Source organism: Maniola hyperantus, chromosome 11 (assembly GCF_902806685.2).
Source record: "Maniola hyperantus chromosome 11, iAphHyp1.2, whole genome shotgun sequence".
NCBI classification, from domain to species: domain Eukaryota; kingdom Metazoa; phylum Arthropoda; class Insecta; order Lepidoptera; family Nymphalidae; genus Maniola; species Maniola hyperantus.
Genome location: NC_048546.1, coordinates 4,302,607 through 4,323,446, shown reverse-complemented (window position 1 = coordinate 4,323,446; position 20,840 = coordinate 4,302,607). Strand labels below are relative to the sequence as shown.

The 20,840-nt window shown below is 35.6% G+C and overlaps 1 protein-coding gene across 1 annotated transcript; it reads left to right on the top strand.

Annotated features, from left to right (window-relative positions):
- The first annotated feature begins 867 nt into the window (after window positions 1-867).
- LOC138403045 (chromosome partition protein Smc-like) lies at window positions 868-1,668 on the top strand. The gene has a single exon (XM_069501999.1). The coding sequence runs from the start codon at window positions 868-870 to the stop codon at window positions 1,666-1,668; it is 801 nt and encodes a 266-aa protein (XP_069358100.1).
- Window positions 1,669-20,840: the final 19,172 nt, after the last annotated feature.

Here is a 20,840-nt window from a genome sequence, read left to right as displayed (position 1 = left end):
TGTACGTACCTATATGTTATTGTATGCAATGAATATGTAAATCACGTCAGCTTTGGACGGGTGTTACATTTGCTTATGGTGCGTAACTAATTTGTGTGATGGATACACCGCCCTCCACCCACCAATTCTTAAACTGGACTTCGCTTTGAGACAATACCGTCTACACTTTGAAAGTAGGTACCTATTCCTATAGAATATATGTAGTACATACTAGCGACCCGCCCCGGCTTCGCATGGGTGCAAGGTGATTATACTATACCTATAAACCTTCCTGGAGGAGGGCGCTGCAGTGCGCAGAACATACTGGGTCCGTATTAAAAGTGAATTATAAATTCTAAATCCGCGAAATTTCAGTATTTTTTGTGAAATAAGTGTAAAACTCCTTACAACTCGCGAGTGGAAGTGTTATCCAAGATAAACAAAGCAAGATAACTGTGAAAAGGCCAAATAAATACATCGTCCGTTAACAATCAATTGTTCAAAAATAGATTGTAAACAAAAGTGCTAAAGGACTACAATACACTGAAATATGTACTAAGGTAATCAATAAACATTATCTTACACATAATTAGTACATTAAAATTAGTAAAATTAACATTATAAAGTTAAAAACAAAGTGTTATAATTAGAAACGAAAAAGTGAACTATTGAGGGTTGGTATAAAAATAAAATACACTGACAAGTACATTTCAGACTCGAAGATATCACTTACATATTTCGTTGATACAAGTAAGAGAACTGGTGGCGTAATGCAAACTACGTCTGACTTATCATAGCATTCACCGAGTTCGATCCTCAGTCCCGGAGTAGCACTATTCGCTTTTTTGGTTTTTTTAAATTTATTTATAGCACTTATACTGAACTAAGATGGAAGAAATACTAAAGATACTTAAAAATATACAAGAGGACATTAACGAAACAAAAGAAAGTGTCAGAAAGAGCGAAACCAACTTAATCAACAAAATTAATGAGAAATTTCACGAAGTTCAAAATAAATTGCAAAATTTACAGGTTACTGTTAGTTCGCAGGAACAAAGACTTGACTACCTTGAGAAACAAACCAGGGAACGAAATGTTGTCATTTTCGGTGTAGAGGAAAAAGAGCAAAACTATGAAGACTTACACAATAAGATTCTCTTATTATTCCACGATATAATGAAGATAGATTGTACAAGTCTCGAAATACAATCATCAAGAAGACTGGGTAAAAAAGGAGAAAAAGCTAGACCGATAATCGTAACACTCTCTACACTAAAAAGAAAAATTGAAATCTTACGAAAGAAAAAAACACTAGAAAAGGTGAACTGTTACATAAAGGAAGACTACCCCCCGAAAATTTTAGAAATAAGAAAAGAACTACAAGAAATGGCGAAAGAACAGAGAGAAAAAGGGAAAAAAGTACCAATTAAATACGATAAAATGATTATCCTATCACAAATAGAGCCAAAAGAAAACACAAACAGAGGAAACAAACGTAATTTTCCTGAAACATCACCTGAGAATAATAGCGGATCTATAAGGAAAACCAAAGAGACGACCCAAGTACAAAAAAAGAACATCCTGACATCATACTGGGCCACCAAACATACACCAAATTATAATAGAAACGAAAAATACATTACCCCAGAGTCTACAGCAGCATCGTATAATAGTGGCGCAGCAGAATAAGAATCACCGTCTAAAGATCCTCCCCCTCCTCCAATACGGTTGGTCACCGTGGAGGAGTAAGACCAAAACCCCCCCGTTTCGAATATAAAGTATAATGCGTGCACCACCCAAAATAATCAATGCACATACAATGAGAATTTTTATATTTAATAATAAGAATATATAGGATAAAAACAGGTGTTATACCTATGATAATATATACGTATGCATAGAGAAGAAATTCTGGGATACTAACGTGAGGAATCTAAAAAGTAAAATATGAAAAAAGAATTGAAAAAAAAAATACCTACATAATTTTTACAATTTTGGATTTTTCAAGACTGCATTAGGTAATGCAAAATACAGAATATAAAGGCAGAACCGGGGGGGGGCCTTATACCCAAATATGGGATCCTTATCTACACTACACAGAATAACTACTCACATAAAAAATCAATTTTGTAACTTTTGTAAATTAATATTATAATAATTTATTAACTACCTACCACTACATACCTACAACAAGTAAACTTCACACATACAAAACACACTTAATTATTTTACCAACATAATTATACTAGCAAAACTAACATAAGATTAAGCGAAAAAGTTATAAAAACAAATAATACCTATTAGATAGACGAGTAGTTATAAGAAAACATTGTATATAGAGATAAGGAAGTTAAATAAAGGCTTAATAATAAAAATAAACCTTCCTCTTGAATCACTCTATCTATTGGTGAAATCCGCATTAAAATCGGTTTCGTAGTTTAAAAGATCTACGCGTTCTTACATACAGACAGAGCGGGAAGCGACTTTATTTTATACTAAGTAGAGATAATACTCATCCTACGATTCGCCGTATCGTATGACTTAGGGCTTTTGAGCGCAGGACATCCGAATCCGAGAAAATAATAATATGGTCAATAATACGATGAAGTCGCGGGTATAATCTAGTATTTTATAATCATTATAATATTAGATACCCACCTATTCAAGAATGTGACTTGACTTTAAACATCTGGGGAAAATCATTGACATTACATTAATTAGTTTTGTTAAGTTTTGTTTTGTAAAGTAAGTATAAAATTAATTCTAAAACCTGTTGGTAATAGTTTTTAATATAAAAAGTCAATTGTATCACGATGAAATAATGAATCATGATTCATGATGCATTAGATCACTGTTTAAATTTTATTGTTCGATATATAAAATTAAGTTTAGGTTGTTGAGCCTTTAAACAAAACATTACGTGCTTTTTAGCGATCTAGATATTCTTTCGGCTTGTTCATTTGCTTACATTTCATTTATTTAAATCTACATAGTATACCTAAGTAAATAAAATCTGTAATAGGTAGGTACGACATATACGAGTAGGTACTAGGTACATACTTGCGTTTAATAAACAATTAGAGCCTCAATAGCTCAATCGGTAAATGAGTGGACTGAAATCCGAAAGGTCGACAGTTCAAACCCCGCCCGTTGCACTATTGTCGTACCTACTCCTAGCACAAGCTTGACGCTTAGTTGGAGAGGAAAGGGGAATATTAGTCATTTAACATGGCTAATATTCTTTAAAAAAAAATAGGTACGTTTTAGGTCACGTATTTAACTAGGAATAAATTTAACTTAGTAAGTAAAGGAATGTATACGTGGTATTATAGTCATGTACGGTAAATTCCTATGTTACGGTATTATATCATTGATTCAGTGACACAAAACATGTACCTAGTACGTAGCTACATGAATTTTAGTGAGCAATAAATGTTTACAGCTGTTTTAGCTCGCTATTGCTTTATTGAATTATGTAATAGCATTGTAAAAATTAAGTTTTAGATGCGGCCGTGACAAGTAAATGGATATGTTTGGATTACGTCACGATAGTCGATAGTACTTACCTATCGACCCAGTAGAAGTAAAACATCCTGTGGAAACCTGCATGCCGGAGGGTTCTCCATAATGTTCTCAAAGGTGTGTGAAGGCTGGTAAACTATAGCCAAACTGTCTGGACAAAAATTCTGAGAGGAGACCCGTGCTCATTAGAGAGCCGCCCATTGGTCACCATCATCATCAACCCATGTTGATGATGGTGGTGTGACATGCTTGGCTTCGAAAGTTCAAACGTAGGTTCGAATCGGTTGTCAATGGAGGTTTCGGTTAGTAAAAAAGTTTAGCTTACAGTATGCGGTAGAACATAATATACATCGACCTTCAGAATGAGATTTCGGCTTTGTAGAGCGTTGTCTCTGTCATTAATACCTATGTGACGTTTTGTCGGTCTCAACGACAGAGACAATGCTCTTAAACACAGCTACCTTTTTCTAAATGTCGATGTATTTCGGTACATCGACATAAAGAAAGAGATAGCGGTAAGATATGAGTGACACATAGGTATGAGTGACAGCGACAACGCTCTACAAAGCCGAAATGTCATTCTAAAGGCCGATGTACATTATTTTCGGCCGCGTACTGTTCATTCTGATTTGATCACGTAGAGAAACTCCAAGCATAGCTCTCTCCATCGCCCGCTGAGTGACTTATGAGAAATGAGGAGATCCGTAGGAGAACTAGAGTAACCGACATAGCTCAACGGGTTGCGAAGCTGGAGTGGCAATGGGCACTGGGCAGGGCACATAGTTCGTACAACCGATAGACGTTGGGGTCTCAAGGTGCTGGAATGGCAACCTCGCACCAAAAGACGCTGCGTTGGAAGACCCCCCACTAGGTGCACGGACGACATCAGACGAGTCGCAGGGAGCCGCTGGATCCAGGCGGCGCAAGATCGTGGCGTGTGGAAGTCCCTACAAGAGACCTATGCCCAGCAGTGGACGTCTATTGGTTGTTGATGATGATGATGATGATGATGATGATGATGACTGTACATTACTTTCTGCCGCGTACAGTAATTAATTAGTAATTACAATGCAGATGAGTATCTCACAGCAATTCAGATGTGATTCGATATGGGATGGGTTGACGTAATTAAAGTGTCGAATCGGCGCATCAGTTTTGTGATTTGTCGACCCTCGTCACCTGTATTAATTTGCTTGTATTTAACATTTAACCCACCTCGCCGTCAGTACACTGGGCCCGCCCACGTGCGGTATGGAAATCACTAGGTCACTAGGAGCTACTCTACTGATATTCTGCTACGCTAGATTCGTGCTTTGATTCATACGGCTTGTGGGCGACACGGTATACAAGGTCGATGTACTCTTTGCGGTACCTATATTTGCATATTATCTGCTAGACGAAAAAAATGACACGAATATGTAGTGTGAATCGATATCAAGGCCACAGTCTGCTCTCTCCTTTACTAGGTAAGTGTAACGCCTAAAACCAACTTTGCTTATGATAAATTACATACTGTAAGGAGATAAGTTTCGTCTCTGAGTGGTTTCCTGTGTCAGTGAAGTGAAAGCTACTTTTTTAGTTATATTTTATTAATACGCAGGATTTAGGCATGGCATCGTCAAGGTTTGCAGTCTGCACCCGTAGGTACGAAGTCAAGATTCCACGGATACGTGCGCAGCGATTTGCTTCCTCGTTTCTAATTCAAACCGTTAGGATATAGAGCACCGTTTCGGATCAGTTTTCCTTCCACTTTTAATATAGGTATCTATAAGTTAAGAGTGTATATAGGCATCTTCTAGACAAGCTCGCTCTATGTTAGGATGCATTATCACCTGTTAGCAGGTCTGACTCGGCCAAGCGCTAGTCTATAAAAAAACCGGCCAAGTGCGAGTCAGGTTCGCGCAATGAGGGTTCCGTACTACAGTCTTATTTTTTCGACATTTTGCACGATAATTCAAAAACTATGATACATAAAAATAAATAAAAATCTGTTTTAGAATGCACAGGTGAAGCCCTTTCATATGATACCCCATTTGATATAGTTATCTTACTTTGAAATATGAAAATACTATTTTTTTTTTGATGTAACCACAAATTCAGGGTTTTTAAGTTTTTCCCCTAATACCAGCTATGAGACCTACCTACCTACAAAATTTCATGATTCTAGGTCAACGGGAAGTACCCTGTAGGTTTCTTGACAGACAGACAGACAGACAACAAAGTGATCCTATAAGGGTTCCGTTTTTCCTTTTGAGGCACGGAACCCTAAAAAGTTTTAAAAAGAATTGTAGTTTACCGACGCAAATTAAAACAAAATCAGTCACATTACGCTTTCCCTTTACCTAATGACAAAAGATTTGCCGTGTCTAATCTGTTGGTATATCACTGACTGCATAATGTATTTCAAATGACTGGTGAATATATTATTACTGCTGCCTAACTGATAATCATTTAGCAATCTCCAGAAATTAAACTCTCTGGCATATATTAGTCTTAAAACCTATAAACTTTATGACTCTCAAGTTTCAAGTCTGATACTTGGCGCTCCACGTCTATAGTCTTGTCAAAATCTTCTAAAACTACTGCCTCTTTTTATAGAGGCAGTAGTTTTACCATCACTTACTACCAAAGGTACCATACATCACAGGTACATTAGGCTAGGTAGGTACAGGTATGTTTATACTACCAAATGTAGTATAAACATCAATGATTAGGTAAACTAATTAAATAACTAGTTTGTAGGAAAATGTTAACCCTATAGAGCACTGCAGAGGCATATAAGCTCTATCTGCGTGTTCTACAGCCTTTAAAACAGCGAGTGTTCTGAGGAGCTCTTTCCACCTTATTCCACCCTCCTTTTTCTACAACCGCACCACGCACTACCGTAAGCAATTCCAGTTTCCACCCTCACCACCTGGGTGCATTTCAACCAGCCTTCGTACCAGATCTTTTTTCCACGCACATGCAAACTGTGGAATCAACACACTTCTGCGATGTCCTCACTAGATTTCTACAAAGGTTTATTCAAGGAGCGGATCAACAAATCCCTGAAAAGCTATCAACGCATTGGTGGTTCCTCAGCTCTGGTGCTACAAAGTTCATGGGCGGTGGTAATCACTTAACATCAGGTTACCCGCCTGCTCGTTTACTTGCTATACCTAGATAGGTATATCTATAAACTTACTTAAAAAAATTGATTCAAATATATACCTACATTAAAATGACTTTTTCATAAATGCTTTTCCACGCGTGAGATGATGATGATCTTATAAAATTAGTCAATATAAAATAATGATCTGGGAAGTTCACAAAAAACTCAGTTTTATTTTATGTAAGAATCGGTCAACAGGATGATCTGACCCACAAAATATAATAATCCTTTTTACAATACTTACCGTTTTTTGCAATAGTAATTATAGTAAATGCAGTGAGGTCTGCTTTCACAGTTGTTAATAACTACTTACAACGGTAACTTACTGATTACTTCAGCCCATTTTTTTGCGAAATTACCTTGAAATTAAGGTTTCTTATATTACTTGAGTGTACCTAAGGTTACACGGCTTTAATCTGCACTAAAGAAGTATATTAAAATTTCAGAGTCCTACTCTTTCTGCCTAAAAACGTAGTAAGTGTATAACTTAAAAAGCTAATAATATTTACGCTACAATTTTTTTAACATAAACCACTTTTTTACTACCAAACAAAGTAGTATGAAATAGGTAGATTTTATATCGCCATGACGCACGATGGGCACAATTTAGCCCTAACGTCTGAGCGACTAGCAGCTCTAGCAGCCGCGGCGTCTAAAGAGGAAGCTTTAAGTGTTGAAAGCTCACGACTGGATTGACTGAGTCGCGAGCCCTTTAACATCTTCATGAACACCTAAGCGGCTAAAAATTAGCCACTTCAGCGGCGAAACCATTCAACTGATGTTATAGCTAAAGTGGCGTACATTAGCTCAGTTTTATTCGTTTCATTATTAGCTAATGTACACCCAGCCCAAGGAAAATGTAACGCATGTTTTTCAATTTACATCCGCTAAAATTACAATATCTAATAAAGTTGCATAAATGTAGACGTCGAGTCAGACAGTTGTAGATACAATTCATTCGCACATATTCATTCATTTGCCGGGTCACAACCTACTTATGTACAAAAACCGCGTCTTTTTATTGCATGTACTCTTCCGTCTATCCGGTTACCCGTGTACTATTGATAGCAAAACTGTTTAATAAAAACCTGCCATATATTAAAAAGGCTATAATTTGCTACGGGTATGTTGTAAATAATGTGTGGCGTATCGGTCTAGTCAATCATTTTGAACTTTCACGGCTATCTCCCACGCGAATGTCTAAGCATAGTTTAAGATATGTTAAATGAGACATAAAGCTCAATATACCTACCTATTTATTAAGTGACTCAGGGTTTGAGTGGAAGTTTGCCAAACTATAGAATACCTACTGAAGTAGGTAGGTACCTATCGAAATGTGAACACAAATTAAGAAAATTATATACAAAATATCTGGTCCTAAAACTTACCGTTAGGTACATTAAAATTTAAAGCCTTTAACACCTGCAGGTGAAATATTAAGAACAATGTTATTGATATAACCGTATTTGTTGAGCGTAACGTCAATTACAATAAATTTCCTTTTTACAAAAAGGAAGTTGACAACCAAACATTTTTGTACGATAAAATTAGCGAATATGGATTTAATTTTGTTTTTACGAATTTAGCTGAACATTCGTGTCAATGCAATGGTACAATTAATTTAGTCAAATATAGGCACTAATAATAATAATTGTAAGGAGATACTTTTGTAAATTAGGACAGCTTCAAAAACGCCTTTGTGAGTCATTTTACTAAGATGATATAATAGTTTTTGGGAATACCCAGCATATAATATAAATACAACAACCATAAAAATATTCATTAGTAACTTAATATTGTAAAAAAATTGGTTCCTTTTTAAAAATACGGTTTTCTATAATATATAGGCACTGATAATAGTGGACAGACGACATCAAACGAGTCGCAAGGAGCCGCTGGATTCAAGTGGCGCGTGGAAGTCTCTAATATACCTATGTCTGGCAGTGGACATCTGTATGTCAGGATGATGGTGACTAATAATAATTGTAATAATCTCATCATCATCATCATAAAGTCTCATCACAATTTCCATGATCAAAGTGACATAAGTGTATTGAAATGGATAGTTAAATGATTCAACAATTCAAATAGCTACGAAATATCCGTGTATGATTGACGTAAACACTTTTACTCATTATCATAATCGGAACGGTAATGTTTAGTCACAGCGAAAATGTTACATAAGTCTATAAGTTGACTTCACAAGGTTCGAGGTCGACTTCGCTAGTCACTTGCAATATTTATTTCATGATTCATATTATATTATTCGCCTAGAGATTTAGGATGACGAGACTAGGTTGCTGACGCCCGCGCATTTCGGGTGTGTAGGGTAATTGGCGGTTTCAGTTACCTATCCGGTTGCTTACAGGATGACATAATATTATGTTTAAAGCATTCTATTACAGAAGGAACCGTAAAGGAATAACAGTTCCATTCAGTTTAATGTCAATGCGATACATTAAATGTCATTAATAATTCTATCATTTATTTACACATCTCATCGCTATCACATTTTTAACAAGTTACAAAAATAATAAAAAATAACTATTAAAATAAATTTGTTATTTTTTCATTATTTCTGTTATGTTATTTTTGTAACCATTTGTTAAAAAATACCTACAACATCAATAAAATAACAGAAACGACAAAAACTAAAGTAACAGAAACAACAAAAATAAAATAACATTAATAAACTCATTAGTTATTATATGAGTAATACCAGCTACTTTCTTTGTTTATATACCTGTTTTTTAATTGAAGCCAATAATTTTTTTGTCACAACGTTGCAAAATTAAACAAATCTTAGCGCTCAATAAAATAGTCATAGATTCGTACGTAGGCGAGGAAAACAGTTGTGTCGATATAATATAATTAATTTTACTAATATAGCAAAGCAAATTTAATATACTTACTAATGAGTAAGAAAATCATCACTAAAGTATTTTAATTGACCTTTTTGTATGACGCTTTTATGACGTTACGTTGTGAAACGCCGCCCGCCCACCGTTTCTATGAGTAAGTTACTGTGGCACCGAATATGGTGATATTACAACAGGTGCGAACTTTGTGAATATTATTACGTATTAGTTATTACGTATCGGTATGGTGACATGTAGAGTGTAGACGCCAGGTAGATGACTGTACGCGTATCTCTATAACCAGCATTTCGTAGGCCGTATCGTCGTTAATTTTATTAGGTGAGTCAAACGGTAAGCTCTGGAAATTGTTATATGGTGTTGCTGTATAATTGCAAGATACATAGTAGTTAAGTAGGTTGCAATTTGAATACTTTATTTCTTACCATATTTTATTATTAAAGCATCAATAGGGCGCGTTCGGAGTATTCAACGTTGCTTTAGTTTTAAGTTTTCGCATAATAATTCAAATATCTGTCTAATTCAATAAATCAAAATGTTTACAGTGGTAACTGTTTTGAGTAAAAAGCTTTCACTTTGATCCCAAAACATTCTTCTCATTTAATTGTTATTTACTGTATGAGTCAGCATATTGCATCTGAACCTATAACTTAGGTATAAGTATAAATACCGATTCCATAATATTATAGCGTTTGATGATTCCTGCTTCTTTATAACCGGTTATTTTGCGTAAGTTGTTGACGTCTATATTAGATAGACAATCATTTTATGCTTTAAGACCCTTTACACATATATCTAGTTCTGAAAAACTATAAAATATAATAACCGCTTTTAATAAAGAAACCTGTAAAATAATAATAATCGAATCGACGATATGTTAAATATTAGGCTATGGTGACGTAAAGTCAAAGAAAAATAGGGCTACTTTAGGGCAACCCTTGGGCAACCTATGTCAAATATGTACTAACTTTTGACGCCTGCCAGCGACATCGAAGCCTCGATGTTTTGTTAGAAGTTCCCTAACTGTCGTGTCGTGAACTGTGATACGACACGACGCATAGAGTATGAATTATTTTCTATCACTCAACAACTACATTTCTAGTAAGTAGGTATATCGTTTTATAATAATGTATGATTTTACTTAGTTTTCCTTTTTGTGTAATGTGTATAACCTTTATAAACACGATTTATTTTATTTATCGTTGTAGACGTGGGCCTGTTTACGAGAGACGTAAAAGAGGATGTCCCGGCAACTAATTATGCATGTAGAACATAATTTTATACCGCCCTTATTGGAACATAAACTTAAATAGACGTGTTATTATGTAGATTACTTGTTAACATGACCAACTAATACATATTATTGCAATAAAGTAGCACGCGATAGACAGGACCGGCAATATTATTGTTTGATATGTAAATTTAAGTTAGCAACTTTCACACCTGTATTGAAGTTGAGATTGTGGATCGGGTTGGCAGAAGTTGACTTGAAAATTAATTGAGTGAGTCATATATTGATGTTAGGAAGCATCGAGGTTCCCATACATATTTTATCGAGAGATATAGTTTGTTCGAATTAAGTTTGCAAGTATTTATATAGCAGGTTTATAAATCTTATATATTCAGATATTAACCTAAAAAATAATTGAGTGAGTCATACTGTGAGTAGAATTGATTATAATTTTTTATACATCTATGTTAATTTTGTCAAACTTTCCAATTTGCATATAAAATTTTATTTTAAAGTAGGTAGAGTAGCCTTGTGTTTAATGAATTTTGTTAGTAAATCATTTTCTTCTATCATTTGCTTATAGAATATAATAGTAGTATTAGGATAACAGAGCTTGAGTAGCGTATTTGTAGGGCTGACCTTACCTAGTCGGCTTCTACTGGTAATCAAAGCTCGTGACCGCATCATGTGCAAAAGCGTCGAAACGTCGAGCGAATTAGAGTTGTGATCCCGACATGACCTGCATCAAGAATTTATTTTACAAAATAAGTAGGTAATACGTACCCACTGTTTGTGCACTCTATTGAATATCGCTAAAACGGGTTTCTAGCATAAAATAATTTATTGACATAACTAGCTGATGCCCGTGACTTCGTCCGCGTGGATATAACGTATCCCGAAGAATTCTTAGTTTTTTCGGGATAAAAACTAACCCACATGTTAACCCGGAGTGTCAGCTACTGTACCAAATTTCATTTAAATCCGTTCAGTAGTTTTCGCGTGATGCGCGCACATACAGACAGACAGGCGTACAGGCTAAAATTTCAAAAAAATAGTCTTACGGTCTATATCGATAATAATGTTTCCTCCGATTAAAACTATCAAAATATATTTAATGTATGGAAATCGTCGAGTTTCAGTTTTATAATAAGTAGGTATAGATATAGATTCGGAGATTATCTTCTACATACAAACTCACAAACTAACAAGTTTTACCCCTTTATAGTATTAGTAGTACATGGTACAACAATCTCTATCTGACCTCCCATGTAGACTTGCCTATAAATGAAAAAATAACACACGGAACATTTCAATATATTTTTGTAAGCTTTTTTCTCATGCGAGCACCGCCGGAGAATCCTATTTATTTTCATAGCTGTTCACAATATATGCCCGATTGTTCGCGTAACAAAGTGAATATTGCTTGTGTGAAGGAAGGGAAGCCGAGGGCCGCTTTCTGATGTGATGAATGGACTATAACTCCGAACCGCAATAAGCGTATACGCAGTTACTGCCCCCTTTAATACGAGAATATGGCACTTGGCTTGCACTATTAGTTTATTTAAGGACCCACGACTACGTCTGCGAGGATTTAGGTTTTTTTTTTTTTTTAAATAGAGATAGCGAGCAAACGAGCAGGCGGGTCACCTGATGTTAAGTGATTACCGCCGCCCATGAACATTTGCAGCACCAGAGGAACCTCCGATGCGTTGCCGGCCTTTTAGGAATTTGTTGGTCCCGTGAGATCTCTTTGATTTTCCGGGATAAACAGAAGCCTATGTCACCTCCATTAGCTATGTATATTATGCAAAAAATCATATCGATCCGTTGCTCTGTCGTGACGTGAATTGATTGAAGGACAAACCAAGAAACGAACATACTTTCGCATTTATAATATGGCTAGGGAATGGATGAATGTTTTACTATTGGTTGTTGCTGCTTCTTTTTAGCTTGAAATATGGTTTGATTATAATCTTCTGTTCTGGGCATTATTAAAAAAATAATAACACTACGAAAATGAAATTCTTCCTACTGTAAATTGTACACTGAGATCCTTCAAGCGTAGGACTAGATGAAGACCGCAAGACTTCGATGGGAATTCGTTGATACTCCGAAGTTCATAATAAAGATTGAGATTTGAGGGGTCCGTGTCGCTCTGCATACATTTTTAGAGTCACAATTACGTACTGTCTGGCTGTTAATTGATGGCATTAATGAAAGTAGTCACAAAATAAAAATATATATTTAAGACAGAGTTACATTAGGCAAAAATAACTAATTGTAAACAGTAGACACTTGTAAACTATATTATGGTCATTGGCTCACGTTATTGCTCATATAGACTGATTTATATCTATTAGGTTTCAATGCGAACAGGTCGCGTGCTTCGCATTAACATTAAGTCGCTGAACTAATACAGATGACGCCTTAACAATTACGATTGCTTAAAGTTTACTTATTTCCCACGGTGTTACAGAAGCTTCCACTTTCATACCTACACACAGATTAGCATAGAGGCTAATAGAATCATTTCCATAGAAATATTGCAGTTTCCAATAAAAAAATCGGTCAAGTGCGAGTCGGACTTGCGTTCGACGGGTTCCGCATCATCGTACAAGAAATAACACAATTTTTTTTTCATTTATCACAGATTTTTTTATTATATTGTGTTGTTATAGCGGCATTAAAAGTACATATTTTGTGAAAATTTCAACTCTCTATCTATTACGGTTCACGAGATACAGCCCGCTGACAGACAGACGGACGGACGGGTAGCTAGCGGAGGTTTAGTAATAGGTTGGCACTCATCGAGTACAAAACCCTTAAAAACGGCCAAATGCATGTCAGAATACGCAAAGGTAGGGTCCGTCTTCTAAATGGTAGTTTTTTCCTAAACCTGTCTAAAACACCTCAAAATAATTCTGTAATGCCTACTTAACTCTTCAACGAGGGGGTAAACCAAATTTTTTTGCAGTGCAGCAGCACTGCAAGTTAGAGTAATGTTTCTATTTTTTCCTGTAATATTTATTTGAGTTTTTATCTATTGCAAATTGTTTCAGATTTTCCGAATTTAGACGTTGTCCTTTTTTAGACTTTTGTACGGAATTCTAAATATAATTAACCCAGAAGGATAAGTTTAGCAAGAAAGTTCTTAATAGTGATAAGACGCCAACGCAATTAATGTGTTTGTGTGATAAGGGCGACACTAAAATAGTCAAAACTCATCAATTTATAGATTATTAAAAGCTTTTACTATAAAAAGTTGTCCGTGGTTTTCTTCTTAATATTCATATGTTGATTTCATCGTAATAATTAAAAGCATTGCAAAATTAGGCGTAAAATCATTTCTTTATCTCTTACTAAAAGCTTTTACTATAAACGTTTTGTTTGTGCTAAATTAAATGAATTAATTAGATTTGTTGTCATTATGAAATCATTCTGAGTTGAGTTGGTTAGAAAATCTGTTACAACAAGAATATAGTTATCGGTAGCAAACATTTATTTTATGTGTTCATCGGAGGAGTATCTTAAAAAAAAAGAAAAAGAAAAATGCACGCGGGATTACATTTTTTGAAAATGGCATACTGATTTTTATTATAATTCATGTGGTAAGAGAAAATAGAGATTTTAATCTATACTCCTATTTATCTTCGATAAAAAATGGCGGACTTGAAACAGCTGATCTGTTTGGCGACCATTTTTGGTAAAATTTAATGTGAACGTTAGTCCTAAGTAGTCTTAAGTAGCACCTAACGAAGTTTTAAAATACTTTACCTTGTCTGGGCGGGCAGAAATGGGCATGTATTAATCAGAATCGATTCGTTATAGCACCACAGAAAAGCAAGATAGCATGAGGTCCCGTAGCTCGCGTGGGCGGATGCAGCTTGCATCAGCCCACATGCACGATAGCTATCTCGCCGCCACACTACGCTGGCCCCCGTGATATTGCACAAACCTACTCTACTGACATTTCTCAGGCTTTCGTCATCAAATACCCGGAAATAGAACCCAGGACCTCGTCACCTGCAGTCAAAAATTCTAACCACTACATCAACGAGGAATGTCCAATGTTAGACATAGGTCTCTTGTAAATTAATAGGTTTAATACAACGCTGCTTCTATCAGGCCCGCTTCCAGCTTAGACTGTATATGTCAATAAATCATCAGGTAAGACCACAATCAAAGACAAAAATCATTCAAATCATTGAAAAAAATCGGACACGCACATGACCCTCAGACCCCAGGAACCCTCAGTTCCTTACCATTGTCCAAGAAATAAACATGTTTTAAAATTTTCATGACGGCCATTTTTAAATTTTTATTATTTGTTATCAACTTGTCATAGCGGTAATAGAAAAACACATTCTGTGAAAATTTCAACTCTCTACCAATTACGGTACACAAGATACAGTCGCTGACAGACAGACGAACGGACGGACAGCGGAGGCTTAATAATAGGGTCTCGTTCGCACCCTTCGGGTACGGAACCCTGAGAACAGTTTTTGGTTTTCTCATGTAAGTTTTAACTAGGTCGCTTTAGTGCGTCATATTGCGTACTTTGACGTAGAGACTTTTTGCGATTTCTGCGAAATTCTTAACCGATAACTTATTTTGCTTTAGTACAAAATATAAAACAGCAGTTCTATTTATAGGCAGTTGGGTACTGATATTTTGCGCAAGTAAATATTGAAGTTGATATTAGTATTACTTACTCATACAACAAATGCTTATTATAAAACGGTGTAGCTATTCGAATATCTTGTGGAATAATCTTTCTCAATGAATTATTTTTAATTTTTTATATTTTTAATTACTTTCGGATATCAGTAGAAATACTTACAGCTACGGTGGTACAGGTACCAGCAATAAATATTCTTAGAAATTTAGAAAGAGATAATTTCTGCTTCGTAGAGCGTCGTCTCTGTCATTCATACCTGTGTGACGATTCGTCGGTCTCAACGACAGAGACAACGCTCTACGAAACAGTTATCTCTTTCTAAAGGTCGATGTGCAACTATAGGAAATATTGTATACCAGATATTGTATTTATGCTCGTTTAAGCATCTGTGCTTTTTTAACCAATATCATTTGTACCTCATTTTTGGAAGTTGGTTAAAAAAGCACAGATGCTTAAACGAGCATAAACTTCCAAAAATAAGGTGGTTCTCAATTCGGCCCGCTTTTTTTTTTGTTTTGTTAGTATCGGGTCTTATCATAGATATCTTATCTTTTTTACTTGTCTAGAGCGCCAACTGATTTGCCGCAAAACATATTTTATTTTCAATATAAAATTTTATGCGTTTTAATTTTGTTACTTCATAATTATTTAAGGTTATTCCGGCTAAGGATATTTTCAGACGTGTCACAACTGGCACAACCACAACACAGCGGCAAAAATGTTATCAGACACAAAATATTTAATGAAAATGCGCTGTCCCATTCACACCAACCACCATTTTTACAAAAAAAGTTCTACCAATGACTGTTGCGAACGTGTGGTCAATACGAACAGTATTGCGATTACAAAATTAACCATTTGCGGCACCCACAAGCAAGCGGTTAACTACATCTCGACCATTGTAGCGTCTGTAGCTTAGTAATTTGTAGCTGTGACAAGGTAACATCAGGTATACTTACTTACTTTAGTTTTCTTAGCTGTCTTATAAGATAAACAACTCGCCTAAACCTTCTTGGAGAAACGTGTAAGCGACGCGATTTGCCCGGCACTTTAGACTTTATCATAACTTCATTGACAGTTCATGGTAACAAGGTCCTATAAAGCACATTTATGGTGCGCATTTCAGCGAGAAGCTACTTGTTTACCTAGGAAAAACAGATTAAGTAGGTATACCTATAGTTCGCGATAGGTCAAGATGGCAATCGGGATATGAGGTGGAGGGACCACCCGCGCCCCGCACACCCGCATGTCACCCGCGTTCGCTCGCACCAGGGACTGTGCGGATGAGCGGGGCATTCCCTCCCCGATTACCATCTCGACCTGTCCGGTACTATAGTACCATACAAGCAATACCAATGCAGTACATCTATAGATGTGCTGCACGAGAACATTCGAACATATCCAGTAAATGGCCAGGCGACATTTTTGCCGTTTTGGTGTAGTTGTTGTGTGGTCCGTTTGAATATACACTTAATAGATCTCTTGGTTGCGTCATAAGCGCGTACTTTGACGCATGTTAAAGTGCGAACCCAATCTGTCGCAAACATGCAACAAGCACTTTTTGTGACTTCTACGAAAATACTTAAGTGACCACGGTTTTCTCACCATAATAGTTTATAATCACATAATAGTTTAAAAATAATAATAATCATCACCATCATCATGATCAACTTATCGTCGGCCTACTACTTGAGCACTGGTCTCCTTTTAGAATGAGAAGGCCATAGTCTGCATTACTGACCCAGTGCGGATTGGCAGTCTTTACACACCTTTGAGAACATTATGGGGAACTGTTAGGCATGCAGGTTTTCTCATGATGTTTTCCTAAGTGATATTTAATCACTTAAGATGCACTTAACTTGAATTAAGATTGAATTTTCAAAAATCATTTTTTAGCGGATGTCTATTGTCTACGTCGTAATATTTATCTGCGTACCAAATTTTAGCTCGACCGTCCAGTAGTTTGAGCTGTACGTCGATAGACCAGTCAGTCAGTCAGCTTTTCCTTTTAAATATTTCGATACGTAAATCGTTGGACTTTGCAAATAAAGGCTAATCTCGTGACGTTAGTTCAAATCAAACACGTTATCCAAACAAATGCAGTGAGTTGTCGATTGTGTACATTTCTTATCAATTAGAAATGGAAGAATCACATACTTGTGGTCACATTATGTCATTTCTTGTTTATGACGTCAAACAAAGTAAACTTCGATTTTTTCAGAATTTGCTAGTTGAATCAGTGGTTCATGACGTATTGTAGTTTTTATGACAATTTACATTTGAAGGATTCCTTTGAACTGATGAAATCAGGGTTCTTAATAACCCTGATTTGATCAGTTCTTGGCTATATTTAATCAATAAAATGACTTAATTAATACCCTTAACCCCACTTTTACGATTATTATCATTTTGATGTACCTATATATTTTATTAATTCAATTAAGATAATTCTCAATAAAAACAAGTCTGAAAGGATGTTTACGTAAACAGCCAACTTACACTTGCATAAACTTACACTTTGACTTACAGTTATAAATAACTTACTCTTGTAAAAAATAAACGGTTTCTGTTTATAATAACTACCTAAGTACTTACATGGAAATAATTTCTACGAGGAATTTTGGTTATAGTAGTTTTCAACCTGCAGTATAACTTTGAAGTAGCTTTAGAATTATTTTTGTAGCTTTATTTCAAACTTTACCTATTACATATATAAAATGATCCTCACTGACTGACTACTGATTGACTGACTGGTCAAATTCGGAATAATTTTAAATTGTAAACACATACTTTGCTCGCATTTTTGAACTACGATAGTGAAAGAATATACGAATTGTTTGACAGAAATGTTTGAATATTATATTAGTAAAACGGCATACACGCGTTGTTTTATAACCATAACCACTTATTTACTCGGAACAAATATCAAGAACTCTTCCGTGTTATGGGCTGAAGGTATAATATGGACATATTTAAATATTATGATTATGATACTTACACATCGACAGCATAAAGTTCTATATAGATTCAATTGCGCTTTATCTCGGCCGAAATAGGCAAAATAGGTAAGCAATAAAGATTTAATTAGTTTTATCTGGATGTAAAAATAACAATGCACCTACCTTACACATACACCGCGAACAATATAACACACAATTAATGATCATCATCATGATTGCCTTCCCATTAGGTACTGAGCACGGGTCTCTTCCATAGTCCTTTTAACCTTTGCGAACATCATGGAGAACTCTCAGGCAATGCAGGATATGTATATCTCTGAAAAGAAATAATTAATATTCCTAGTTTTATTATAATATATTCTGTGATTCTACCTATTACGTATTATAAAGGAATTCGCTATCGAAGTACGTGACCGGATGCCGGACATGAAACACTCCATTCTATATTTCAAGTGTCTGAAGTGACTCTACTAGTACCTACTAGGGTTCTTGACATAATATAACATTGTTAATTCCAACGATCTCTATGTACTAAGCTACTACACTAATATTTGAATTTTTCGCATCGCGCCGTTACCATAATGGAGACAATCTCTTTGCCTCTCTGAGTCGGTTCCCTCATCTTTGGTGGTCGTGACTCTTTTGGTTTAGTGTTTTTAGGGTTTCGTACCTCAATAGTAAAAAAAAACCCTTATAGGATCACTTTGTTGTCTGTCTGTTCGTCTGTCCGTCGTGTCTGTCAAGAAAACTTATTGGGTACTTCCCGTTAACCTAGAATCATGAAATTTGGTAGGTAAGTAGGTCTTATAGCGCAAGTAAAGGAATAAATCCGAAAACCGTTAATTTGTGATTACATCACCAAAAAAAATAATTAAATGTGTTCATAAACAAATAATTAGTATTTTCAATTTTCAAAATAAGATAACTATACGTGGAGTATCATATGAAAGGGTTGTACATTCTAAAACAGATTTTTATTTATTTTTATGCTTAATAGTTTCGATTTATCGTGCCAAATGTAAAAAAAATACGAGTGTAGTACGGAATCCTCGGTGCGCGAGTCTTACTCGCACTTGGCTGGTTTTTTTGGGATGATAATGCAGTGGGTCCTCAAGTCTACTAAGATCTCGACTAAGATCTAAGATAAGAGTACCTACTATTTAGCCACAATAACCGGGGTCTCTGAGGCAAGGAGATAAATGCAAAGGCCAAATTCAGATTTCTAAAGTCAAGTCAACGATGCTTAACAATCGCAATCGCAAATAAAGATTGCTTTAATATTGATTGTGAAATCTTTGAATTTTACTGCCATTAAAAATTGCCAGGTTCAAATTATTTATTATATTCGACCCGAGTCGTTTAGAAGCCTCGAAAATGCGAAGGACGGTATTATGTAAGTACGTTGATTTAAATAGCTTGTGGGTAGTTCTAAATTACAACTCTATTATGCAGATGAAGTTACGGACATCTCCAAGTTTCGAAACATTGTGGCTAATTCTCTAGTACACAATCTCTAAACTAAACTAAAATGGCACGTCTAAATCTATTACTATCCCTTTCATAATGTTGCTTGCGGAAAAGGAGAGCACTAGATTTAGACCTATTAATTTAGTTTAGTTTAGAGATTGTGTACTAGAGAATCGGCCCCATTATTGCAACTTTATCATTCATTAGGCGCGAAAGCTTGCACTTACTGAAATGTCTGAGAATAGTTCAACGTTATTCAAGTAAACTCAAATTTATTGCAGAAGTATGTTATTTTGTCTACAGAGAGAGACTTTATTAATAGCAGCGTCTCGTTACTACTAATATATTACATTTAAGGGTATGTAATAAGTAGGTAAAGTGGTTTAAAATTTTTGAATGATTTCAGGTATGGGCTATGCTTGACAGACGGAAAAATCTACCTATTCAGTCGTCACTATCTAACATCTTAATAGTTATAAAAGAAAAACCCTGAATCGCTGACTGACTCATCAATGCTCAGCTCAAAGCCTTGGACCTAGAAAGCTGATTTGCTCAAAGTTTCCCTTTATAGTAGCGTAAACAACATAGAGATGATTTTTCAAAATTCCCACGGAATAAGGAATATAGAGGCCGCAGACGATCGTTAGTCCAACTAAGTACTTTCTAATATTTAAATCATATACGAAATTCAATAAAAATGGATTTTTTAGTGATATTAATTATGCAATATGCATGTTTTTAAGCTCATAATAAGTTGTATGATTTTACAAAATATAAAACACTAGCTTATGCTCGCGACTTTGTCCGCGTGGACTACACAAATTTAAAACCCCTAGTTCTCCCCCTTAGGGGTTGAATTTTCAAAAACCCTTTCTTAGCGGATACCTAGGTACGTCATAATAGCTATATGCATGCCAAATTTCAGCCCGATCCGTCCAGTAATTTGAGCTGTGCGTTGATAGATCAGTCAGTCAAT

Coding starts and splice junctions, on each gene's coding strand:
- LOC138403045 (XM_069501999.1), top strand. CDS start 868: ATGGAAGAAATACTAAAGATACTTAAAAATATACAAGAGGACATTAAC.